General features: G+C 41.5%; 1 protein-coding gene across 2 annotated transcripts; it reads left to right on the top strand.

Moving 5' to 3' along the window:
* Nucleotides 1-2,177: 2,177 nt before the first annotated feature.
* On the top strand, nt 2,178-12,013 carry RAB9B (RAB9B, member RAS oncogene family). 2 transcript variants are annotated; one of them, XM_062183350.1, is made up of 3 exons: nt 2,178-2,320; nt 7,429-7,491; nt 8,593-12,013. In XM_062183350.1, the coding sequence occupies exon 3, from the start codon at nt 8,635-8,637 to the stop codon at nt 9,238-9,240; it is 606 nt and encodes a 201-aa protein (XP_062039334.1). In that variant the 5' UTR covers nt 2,178-2,320; nt 7,429-7,491; nt 8,593-8,634; the 3' UTR covers nt 9,241-12,013. The 2 variants fall into 2 exon arrangements, with proteins under 2 accessions (XP_062039334.1, XP_062039333.1); XM_062183349.1 differs by having other exon boundaries at nt 2,178-2,325.
* Nucleotides 12,014-12,382: the final 369 nt, after the last annotated feature.

Below are 12,382 nucleotides of genomic sequence, written 5' to 3'. Positions count from 1 at the left end.
CCATCATTCTCCAAAAGTGTGATGCCTCTAGCAATTATGAGATCCCGACTGCAAAACTAAATACCCAAACCTAGAAATTAAGATGCTTGAACACCCTTAAAAGACATGCATGAAGTTTTGGAGGATTCTCAGAGATGATTAAATTGTTGGAACAATTGCACCTTTGAAGACAAAGTAATCTAGATTATTACTTCTTTTTTAAAGATTCTACTTATTTATTTGAGAGGTAGAATTAGAGACAGGGAGAGACAGAGAGAAAGGTCTTCCATCTGTTGATTCATTCCTCCAAATGGCCTCAAAGGCTAGAACTGAGCCAATCCGAAGCCAAGAACCAGGAGCTTCTTCTGGGTCCCCCTGTGGGTGCAGGGGCCCAAGGACTTGGGCCATCTTCTACTGCTTTCCCAGGTCATAGCAGAGAGCTGGATCGGAAGAAGAGACCATATGTGATGCCGGCACTGCAGGTGAAGGTTTAGTCTACCATGCCGCAGCACCAGCTCGTAGATTATTACTTCTAAAAATCAAATACTGTAATGAGAAGGACTTTTATTTAGAACAGTTCACAAAACAAACATTAGAACAGCAATATTTTTTCTCATTCTTTTTAAAATCGTATGTTGGCATATTTTAATGCAACATATATACAAAGTAATGTGTAAAATATGTATTCACAATAGTACATGTATATAATCTACATATACTGTGGCCTGTGCTCAAAGGTTTCATTTTTTTACAGATTAGAATGTGTAAGTGGTTTCAAGGATTGTGTACATCTCTTCTCCCTTGGAAAAATATTTTAGTGTGTTTGTCTAGGAAGCAAGGATGGCTGAAATAGGAGCTGAAGGGATTTAGTTAGACCAATTCATTTTATTTAAATGCAATGATTATTGATGATACAGCATTTATTCACCTGCAACAAATACAGTCTAAGCATGTCCTGTGTACCAAGCATCATCCTAGGCTCTGGGGATATGGTGGTGACCTCAAGCAACCTCAGCCCTTGATCTCATGGTGCAATATTGTTTTGGTAGAGAAGATGGCTGTCAATCAAATGATCATACATTTGAAATACCATCATAAATGGGTACCGGTTAGGAAGTAAAACTCTAGCAAGCTACAGGAGGCTGCGGGAGAATGCGTCAGGGCCCAGACTATTTTGGGGTTGCACAGAAAGGTTATTCTGAGAAGTGACGTTGAAGCTGGGGACTGCAGGGATTGATTAAGCAGTTACCTTGTGGAAAAGTAGAGGGAGAGTGGCCTAGATGGAAGGAAGGCATGTGTGAGGGCCTCGAGGTCGCACATGGTGAGGGGCGGTGCCACCCAAGTACAGGGTTCCAGATAATGGGGACGCTTCAGAAATGAATCTGCCTGAAAGACAGAGTTCAGGCTACATGACCTCGGGAGCTTTGTCTTTCTTTGATCCCAGGAAGAAGAAAAAAAAAATCACAGCGTAGTTGGAGGCACCTGAGGGCTGCAGGGAATGAGGAGGGACTAGTTGGGCGCCTAGGCAGAACTGGAACATTTGTTCCCTGCCACACAATCGCTGCCGGCCACAATTCCGGGAACCTCAGGTAATGCTGTCTGCGTGGGCCTTTAGAACTGTGACTGATAAGGGTAAAGGGCCGTGTGTCCTCTATGCCTGAGCTGTAGATGCAGACTTTTCTCTCTGGATTGCCAGAGACTTTCATGAGCAGTAGCGAGCTAGAGGGCCTCTTTAAGCATCGTGATCGTGTGTTTTCCTGGGGTATTTCCCCAAAAATCGGGTGTACCAGGGAGTAAACGCCATCCGCTCGGCAAAATGAACGCATTTGGAAGCAGATGAGAAAGTAATTGCAGGAAATGGGGCTGAGGCTAACCCTGGCTTAGGCTCCAGGCTGCAGAGCAGCTACGTGGGAGAACAATATTTGATGGTCCATTGTCACTGTACCTACTAATCGGCTAGGGGAGGGGAAAAGGGACAGGGGAGGGCGGGGTTGGCCAGTGAGCATGAAAGAAGAGCGAGCGAGCCAGGGAACGCTCTGCTCAAGCGAGGGCGGGAGGCGGCCACAACGGGTCTCCAGCGCCAAGAAAGGGGCACAAGGAGGCGGTGCGGGCCCCGCCCCCTCCCCTGGCGGGCGCGGGCGCGAGACGCTGCGCGGCGGCAGCAGCGGGCGCGAGCGGCAGCTGTCAGGCCACCGAGGTCCAAGCAGCACTTGCTGCCCCATTGAGGACGAGGCGGCAGCAGAAGCGGTGACGGTGTCGCTGAGGAGCCTGACTCCCGGCACGCAGCCCCGACCTGCCTGGCACCCCGCGGCCCTCTTCTGTCTCCTTCCCATTGTGTTGAGTAAGGTACCAGCGTGTGGGCAGGAAGAGGGGCTAGGAGGAGCTGGCGGACCCGGGAGGCCAGGAGGTGGGAGGCCTGAGGAGAGAGGGAGAGAGCGAGGGCTAGGTGATTCCCGGGACCACTCGCACCTCGGGAAGGGGGCCTAGGCGCTGCCGGGGTCGGAGGTGGGGGTACGTGATGGTGGAGGGGGGCGTTGCTGAGTAATCCCGAGCGGCTGCCAAAGCCCGGCAGAGAGGCGCAGAGCTCCGTGGGGAGCGGGTGTGGCTCACTGCGCATGCGCCACAGCTGACTCGCTCTAAGAGGTAGGGGTGAGGTGAGAGAACCTAGCTCTGAGGTAGTTGGCACTGTGCGTCGCACCTCACTTTCTGAGTCCCCAAGGCTAACAGGACCCCTGTCATAGAGATGCCAGCATTCCTGGCCTCTGTTGAAAGCTTCTTTTCCCTGTGCTCCTCTTGCTTAATGCCGTCCAAACCTTACCTACCTATTTGTCTCCAGGCTGTCTACTCAGGAAGAAGTGGCCTGGGGACAGTGCCAAACTGGTATCTAGACTGGTATCTGGACTCATAGCCCCAGAGCTTTCGTTTCGAGGAGTGAAGTTCCACATTGGACGCTTCCGGTTGTATATAGGATTATAAATGTGGGCGTGAATGTGGGAATAGCATTTTAGTGGCGTGACAGCTGTGGCGTTTGGACTCAGCGTGGATGTCGCTGATTACTTGTTAGCTCCGCAAAATAAATCCAAGGCGTCTGAGGGCTTCCTAGCTCTGGAACACCCACTACCACCACCACCACTACCACCACCACTGAGCATCAGGTTGTACTGGAAACAATCTACACCATTGAAGTTAGAGGGTTTCAAAGAGCCAATCATTTCTTATTTGTGTTGGTTGTTACATAAGATTAAAGAAAGCCATGCTCAGTTCTCCAATCCAGTGTTTCCAAATATTGTGCTAAGATTCAACAGTGAGTGGAGTAGCCCCAACCTGTGTGTCATCCCAAGATGGGCTTTCCCCACAGTTCCAACCATGGCTCCTCCCCTCTAGACTTCCATCAGGACTGCTCTTATCCACTGCTTAGCCCTCCCCCGTTGCTCTCTCCTCATCCAGCCCCACGGTATATTTCCTCTAAAGAGCTGCTCCCAGACAGTCTGCACTACTGATTGTGAGCATCTTTCCACCCCATGGCAACCGAACTAACGTTGCCAATCCGCTTTTCTGCCTCTCTTCTCTCCATTATAGCACTAAAATGTACTATTTTCAAAGTTCAACCTCCTTCTCTTCTTTGTACTGCCTCCTCCGCCCACCTCCACACCCACCTCCAAACATCCACAACTAAATACAATAATTTTAATAAGCTTGTGTGGGTGCAGACACAGCAGATTCCAAAGGTTTCAAGTGTGTTGAAGAACAAAGAGCTGGGGAATATTGGTTATGTAGATTCCTAATTCACCTGATTGTCCAAGATTGAGATCACTACTGGTGGGGGTCGGGGGTGGGGAGTGTGACTAAACTATCCTCCAAGAGTGCTTGTTAATCTGGAGGTGGTAAGAAAGAAGAATTGTATCTCTTAGATGTTTGACTCAGTTAAAGTTGGATCCTCTTATGAATGGAGTCAAAACAAACAAACAAAAAAATTGGTTCAAACCCTAGCCTGATGTGGGACCCATAAAGGATATTTAAGGAATGTGGCTTTTCTGTTAAAATTCAGAGTTATTAAATAACTGTTTTACCTGCTTAATACTACCTTCTTTTAAGGTTTGGAATAAATGTTAGATATTCTGGGGAAGGAAAAATTGTTTCATTTGCTTTTCTATTGTGCTAGCCCTTTTAAATTTAAATATGTACTAAAGGACATCACCCTGCTTTCAAACAATGAGGAATGATAGTGGGGATGCCAGAACCCACTAAAAACATGAAGCAGAGGTCATTATTCTGCTCTTGTTTTTGGTATGAATTAAAAACATATATATTTAGTTTTAGAAGCTGAGGAGAGGAAGAGGGAAATGGGAGCATTTCTACTGACTTTCAACAGGTGGAATTCCTGTTAAGTCCATCTGGAAACTGAGCCAGATAAGTTCATAATATCTATGCTTTCGTTACCTTATTGGATAATAGTATTTGGAAATTTCATAGACTTTGGATCTGTTGTATTTTGGCATCAATTCAGAAGCATTAATTCTGGGCTCCTACCTAATCAGTTAATTCATACAGCAAATATGTATTGATTATCTCTATGGAGGATCCTGGTGCTGTGTGCTGCAAGGGTTTCAATGATGTCTGCAAACAGGGCCTTTACTATCCAGGATTTAAAATTGGTTGTGAAGGAAAGATACACTTAGAAAAAAGAATTTTTAGCAAAATGCTGCAGTTTGATGATAAGATTTAGACTGGAAACCATGAGATCTTAAGCTTATACATGAATTTGTAAACTTACTGAGGGCAAGGCCTTGCCTTAAACATTTATGCATTTCCAAGAGTATCTACACCCAGTGTGTGTTCAAATGATGAAGCTTTGCAAAATAGATTGGGTAGAGAGAAACCAGAATTGGGAAGAGAAGAGCGAGGAAGCTTTCAAAATAGATTAGATGCGAGGAGATGTGGACCAAAATGAGAATGATAGGAGAGGACTAGGGAAAAAAACACATTTCAAGGAAAAATAGGCAGGATTTAGTGGCTAAAGGCAAGGAGACAAGCCTAAGGTGTATTAATTTCTACTTCTAGCAAACAAATGGGAGTTGGAGACTCAGAGGAGAGTGGAAAGTCACCTTAGTAAAGATATAGCACACAAAAGGCAATCAAGTGTTTTCTCAAAAATCAATAACAGGATTGGACCAGAACACCTTTAAGGGTCCTCCAATGTTGAGATTGTGTGCCATATTGCAGGTGGTCGAGAATGTTGGGAAACAAGGTGTTCTCGGGTATGGAAGAAAAAGAAAAGGAAAAATTGTTATCCCCCCATGGACAGGCCCTTTCAGAGAAGGGTCAACACAGAGTCCCAAGGCTCCCATCACAAAATGAAAGGAGGTATATCAGCTGAAGGAACAAAAATTTCACATTGAAATTTTCAAGAAATGCTTACAAACCTTTGCAAACTTCATAAGTTATTCATTCTCCTGCACATCCTGTGAGTTAAGTAGGGCAGGTATTATCAACTCTATTTTTATATAGGAAGATACTGAAGCAGAGAAAGATTAAAATACTTGCCTAAGTTCATAGAATAAATGAATGTTGTAGCAATGATGAAGATCCTAGTGTCCTGATTGCTGCCAGCCCAGTGCTCTTGGCACTGAGCCACACTGCTTTTCCTCCTATTTCCCTGGCATAGAGTCTGTGTACCCAGAAGATATGTGCACACATGACCAAATAGGTAAGGTACAAGCAACTGCAGCATTATCTCGGATGGTTAATAATACTTCCTCATTATTCCTGGGGCTGAGCATTTGGTTTCTATATTCACTCAGTCCTTGACCCATCTATTGAGTTTATTCACAGCCCAGGAAAGTAGTGTTAATGAGTCATTTAATGATATGAACACCTGTTCACTAGGAACTTAAGGAAGCTCATTTGGCATGGACACTTAATACTAGCCATCAGCGTTGTGCTCAAGTTTGTAAATTTAAATTTAAATATGTACTAAAGGACATCACCCTGATACTTCCTTCTGATACTTTGAGAAATGAGAGTTCAAGAGTTCTACCCTATAAAATTATACAGACCAGTATAAATAATAAACAAATGTGCTGATGCCGTTTCATTTCACTTAAAGAAATGCTTGTTACTTGAGCTGGCTCGAAAGATAGCAACTTGAGAGCAGGAAAATAAAGAGGACAAAAATTAGTAATTGTAGGAAACTTGAGAATTCTGTGCAGTAGACATAGGTCAAAAAGGACAAAGCTATCAATTTAGGAGATAGTATTTAAATTCATAATTACTGGGGCTAGCGTTGTGGCATAGTGGGTAAAACTATCACTTGTGGCCCAGCATTCCATATGGGCACCAGTTAGAATCCTGGCTGTTCTACTTCTGATCTGGCTCCATGCTATTGCACCTAAGGGAGTGGTGGAACATGACCCAAGTCCTTGGACCCCTAAAACCCGTTTGGAGGACCCAGAGGAACCTGCTGGCTCCTAGCTTCAGCCTGGCCCAGTCCTGGTTGTTGCAGCCTTTTGCGAGGTGAACAGGTGGATGGAAGACTGACCTCTCTATCTCTGTCTGTTTCTCTGTTTTTAAATCTACCTTTCAAATAAATAAAATAAAATAAATTCCTAATTACTGATTTGGATATTTCACGAATCCCTTATTATGTACTTTACCTATATTTGAAAAAAAGATGTGAGATTATTAAGCAGCAGAAAATTAATTTTTAAGGACTCTTTATTCCTCAATAAGAAATAGTATTCAATAGATCTAGGAACTTTTTAGATTAGTACTTTTTATGCTGCTTAGATAAGAATCTTGCCATAATTAACTATGATATTAAATGAAGAAGTGTTTAAGGCCAGCCAAATACTAAAAGCTGTGTTCAAGTCAGCTGGTGTAAATTAATGAACAAAATAATTAGCCAAGAGAATATAGTGCAAATAAGAAGCCCACAAATATAATTTGTTCTTCTTTTCATCATGTGGAATCAACAATTTCAGAGAGAACATCAAGAGAAGATGGGTACATGTGCTACTAATTTCTTGGAGATGGGCATGTTGATAAGTATAAAAGGAAGGAGTTTCATCTCTGTCTTAAGATTTCAATGTATCTTTGATTCCTCTGTGCTTCCCCTTTCCTGAATATCATCTACTGTGAATACCCTATACTTTATTTGATTTACTTTTACTTGGAGTGGAAGATTCAATAGAGAGACAATATAAAGCTAAGAAAGAATCCTATGGAGCACCCTCAAATTAGGACAAGTTAAAGTCCTTGCAATAAAATTACTTTGCTCATGTTAAATTTTCGTAGCATTTGGAACTCAGGTGTATTTGTGGAAAGCATCCTCTGCAGGTAACTTGAGGGTACTCTGGGTTTTCTTTCCTGACATGAATGCATTTTTATATATAGCCTTAACTTTGTTTCATTATAGATTCTAAAAGATAATATTTGCCATTCTTTTTTTAGAACCTTAAACAGAAAGAATAAAACGATAGGAAAAAAGAAATATTGTGACAAAAATCCAACTAGGTGAGTATTTCATGGGGGCGCAAAATGAATTATAGATATAAATTTCTTCTCTTAAAAATGAATATTTCAAAAAATATATAGCACACATGTATTCTGAAAGAATTTTAGTAGTACATTTCAAATATGCTTGCTTCCAGAAGCTCTAGCTCTTTTGCATGTATTCCTTCGATTACTGATTTTTACTGGGTTTTATCCCTTTGAATATCTTGCATAAAAATCACCTGGTTAACATAATCACTAATAAGTTCCCAAAATGGACCATGTGTGAAATACCTAACAATATAGCAAAAGGTGTTTAGTTGGTCAGTAAACATCTGATTTTGTTTTCAAATGCATGTATAAACATGTTACAGAGCTAAAAAGAAGAGTACTGTCTAATTCTCAGCACTTTAGATCTTACAGCACATGTCTTTTGTTGCTCTTATAGAGTTAGAACCTAATAAGCTAGTCAAGATGTTCTCCCTTAATGAGAGCTGTTATTGTTATCACCAAATGACACTATTCCGTGCAGAAAATATTATGGAAAACCCTGCACTTATGAGGTTGTGCCTATCAGTGCAAGTATAATGGGATAAATGCTTGAAGAAAGTTGCTCTTTTACGTTCTTCCAAATTCTGGGTCCCAGTCAAATTCTGGCCCAGACCTCTACAGACAGAATCAAGTACCCAGCTTTCACACCTTATCTCCTCAAGAATTCTGGGGCCTATTGGGAACAGAATTCAAATCCCCAATCAGTTTCACGCTACTTGCCTCTTATTTAGAACTGGCCAAAGAGGAAGCTAATATAGTCATTCATTTCAGTGGCATTCATCTTCTGAGCTCTGTCCCATAGAATAAGGTCAGAACTGAACAAAATCACAGGACCACCTACTAGTCCATTTACTCATGGCATTCAGCCATCTTCCTAACACAGGCAAGAAATGGCAGTGAAACAAGACCTATTCCTCTTGTGAAAAGAATGTTATTCCTCCAGCTGTACTGTATCAATTAATGAGAATGAATGAAGAGAAGTTAAATTAAAAGGCCTTGTTAGAGAAGTTTGCTATGGAATTGGTTTCAATTTCAGGTTTAACTGGTTTCCCTCCTACCTTTTCTTTTCAGGTTCTCTTGGTTACAAACTCCTCCCCGTCTGGTGCTGTAACAATGAGTGGGAAATCCCTGCTCTTAAAGGTCATTCTCCTGGGTGATGGTGGAGTTGGGAAAAGTTCACTTATGAACCGTTATGTAACCAATAAATTTGACTCCCAGGCTTTTCACACCATAGGGGTAGAGTTCTTAAACCGAGATCTAGAGGTAGATGGACGCTTTGTAACCCTCCAGATCTGGGACACTGCGGGGCAGGAACGTTTCAAGAGTCTTAGGACACCCTTCTACAGGGGAGCAGACTGCTGCCTCTTGACCTTCAGTGTGGATGACCGGCAGAGCTTCGAGAACCTCGGAAACTGGCAGAAAGAATTCATCTACTATGCAGATGTGAAGGACCCTGAGCACTTTCCCTTTGTAGTTCTGGGTAACAAAGTAGACAAAGAGGATAGGCAAGTGACTACTGAGGAGGCACAAGCTTGGTGCATGGAGAATGGGGATTACCCTTATCTAGAAACGAGTGCCAAAGATGATACTAATGTGACAGTGGCCTTTGAAGAAGCTGTCAGGCAGGTGTTGGCTGTAGAGGAGCAGCTGGAGCATTGCATGTTAGGTCACACCATTGACTTGAATAGTGGCTCCAAAGCAGGATCTTCATGCTGTTAAAAGTAGGGAGCCTTTTAAAAACGTGCCCCAAATTGGTCAGTCAGCAGTGCAAGAATAACTGGGCCCCTCTAAGGGTGCACACACACACACACACAAGAAGGTAAGATACAAGGTTCTGGTTGTGAAACAGAGCCTTTCAAATTGAAGTCGTAGAGTGATTTTTTTTAATGCTTTATCGAGCCAAGTGTATTTGCGTGATGTCTGCTGTTTCCCCTTCTTGTGTATCTCAGGACATTTTAGAAAGTTTTAGTCCTGAGAAATTTAAACATTTTTTTGAAATCACAGTTTAAACCTAGAACCCAGCCGCATGAAGGAGTTAAAGAGCTACAGCTATCCCTTAAAGCAATTCATTAAGCAACTAACAAATATCACCATCAGACTCTTGCCAAGCAGTTTCTGACATTTCTGCCAAAGGGAAAAATATGAGACTCTGAGTTGTGTCATTATAAAAATAGCAAAGTAAACCCATGTTCTTGATTCTGAATTTTAAGAGGTTATCATGATTAGCAATGCAAAAAAGCAAATAATGTACCCTTACTTGTTTAAATCCTTATGTACGGTTTGCTTCCATCTGAGGCTTGTTAAAAAATACTATCTCACTTAAGAGATGCTCTAATGACACTGGAAATTGATTTACTCCTTGTGTTTGAAGTCATAGGATACTAGTGAGTGGATTGTGCTTACATATGCCAATCACCCCTCCAAATAAATAGTTGGTCTTTTACTTCATAAGTCTATACTTTCGCTGCATAGAGATGTTGCTTCTCTGACAACCTCTTATCAATTTAGCAATGCTGCTTAGTATATGGCTTTGGGTGCAGTGTTTTATGCTCATAATGTAGATGATCCTTTGGCTGGACTAGTGGAGAAGGTTTCTGACAAGACTAGAGGACTGTGGGCTTTTCTCACAAGGTTCCTTAACACAAATATTTATCACAGAAGAAGGACCTGACTTCTGTATGTTGCATCGTATGTTTCAGCTGGCCAAACTAGGACACTGAAAGTGACAAAAGAGCAGATTGTAACCCTGTGTTAGAATAAATTTCTCATAAGTAGAGTTGTCCAGCAGTGGAATGGACTGCCTTAATAAGTGAGCTCCCTTCTAGTGAAACTATTTGGTGGATGACCATCTATTAAAAGACCATGAAAATAATTTCTGTCTTGGCAATCTGTTTAATATAAGATCCCTTTCATCTCTAAATTTTATGAATCTATAAACTTTGTGAGTGCCATGTTATGGGTAGATTTATCTGATGATAACACCTAAGACAATGGAGAGGGACTGTAACAATTCTCAAACCATTCTGTGATCTGCCTTTAATAGCAGCTATGTAGCTCTTTTGCTTTTGCTTTTGCTCTGTGGCAGGAGAAATTCTTAAGCTCTGAATAATCTTTATGTACCCTTATGTGAACATCCTAAAGAAACCATCTTAAAATTTTAAAAATGGTGTGACAATTTTTGATTATCATGACTGGCAGTTATATACTATGTCATGAACATGTAGTCAGGTTCTTGTTGGTTGATCTGTTTGTCCTGCATAGTTTGTAATATGTATTTTTAAAAAAAACATCTGTAATAAAAATAATGGCCCAAGGTAGTGAATGACAGAAATTATCCCAGAAAGAGACCTAGGCCAGGGAGGGGTGGGAGCTTTTACAGGAATACAGCCTAGAACTCTCCATTGTAGCCACATGTGGAATCAGCCTTACGTGTGGGACCTTATGTGCTTTAAGAGCTCTGGGACTTTTTGGCCACATAGACAAGAGTAGGACAGTATTTCAACCCTGTCATTTTCAATATTTCCAATTAAGATATAGTCCTTACCCAATGTCCAATTAACTTTGATGCCAGAACTGGGATCCCACAGCTCTTAAGTATCGGTTCCTATCCTGCCTATGCCTATAGCCAGCCACACTGGTTTCCAAGTTCGATGATCATTTTGCTACTATCATGTTAGGATGAAAATCTGTACGTCAGAACTGTTATATGCTAATTATTTTAAGTGCATGAGACCTGGGGCCTTCTCTTTCTACTTGCACTCTGCTTATAATAGTTTGTATCTGTAGATCTCAGGCCTTCACAAAAAACTCCAACTCACGAAAGTACTCGTCTCTACTAGAGTGGCATGTAGTCATTTGAGTAAAACATAAATATGGGTATCCGATTCATAGGCATCCTGTCCATCCAACATAAGTGTTAATTTTATTGGCAAGTCAACTGAAGCCCCTTTCCTCTTAGCCATACCAATTTTTTCTGCCAAATCACTACACAATATCTTAACGAAAGCACTTAACATTAAATGAAAAACACAGTCCATGCTGACATGTAGTTTGAGTGACACTGAAAAACACCAAAGGCTGAAATCTGTGAGTACCAGGAACTGTGCATATAGGTTTAGAAATGGACTGTATGCCCTAGAATGTGCAGTGCAATATTTTCAATAGGTGTTTTTTTTAATGAGCCCTAGATTTTTGGAAAAATATATTTCTAATTAGAATCACACTGTTTTTCAATGGTCCATTAAAACATCACACAGAATATTTATTTAGTTTATTGTCATGTATAGGCTAACTTTCAGGGGGCCTCAGATTCCATACGTCTTCAATGCATTGATGAATTTCAGGTTAATTTGTGCCTGCCTCAGCCATCTCTACTTTATCCTGAGGTACTCCACGATCCTCTTGTTGCAGGTGCTGCTAAAAAAAATCTCAAAATTGTGTATCAGATATTTTCTTTCAACTGTAAAAAATTATCTGTGTCAAAGTGAATAAAAAGTGCATTTTGAATAACCAATATACAATGTTTGTGTTTCCTTTCTCCTTTTCTCTTTTTGAGCAATTGGTGGGCACAACAGATAATACTTGACAAACAAGTCACCCTCTCAGGCTGTACTGGGAGTGGCTTCTGGACCATTTTTCACATGGTACTCCAAGCAACCACTGTCTAGTGATCAGACAGATATTGCTGTACTGATTGGAAAGCAAAGCCAAAAGATTAAAGTGAGGAAGTTCCTTTTATTATATACCTCTTTCTAATGGATGTGGGGTTTGGGGAATGGAAATTGGATCATAACTCTTCATGGCAATTTATGTTAAACCATCATAAATCTTTTAAAAAGGCATATACATATTTCCTTGGCTG

The sequence above is a fragment of the Lepus europaeus genome, chromosome X (assembly GCF_033115175.1).
Source record: "Lepus europaeus isolate LE1 chromosome X, mLepTim1.pri, whole genome shotgun sequence".
NCBI classification, from domain to species: Eukaryota; Metazoa; Chordata; class Mammalia; order Lagomorpha; family Leporidae; genus Lepus; species Lepus europaeus.
Note: the sequence above shows the minus strand (reverse complement) of the source record. Positions and strands in the feature narration are given on the sequence as shown.

Bases quoted from the DNA above. Each gene is read 5' to 3' on its own strand.
- RAB9B (XM_062183350.1), top strand. From the start codon at position 8,635: ATGAGTGGGAAATCCCTGCTCTTAAAGGTCATTCTCCTGGGTGATGGT.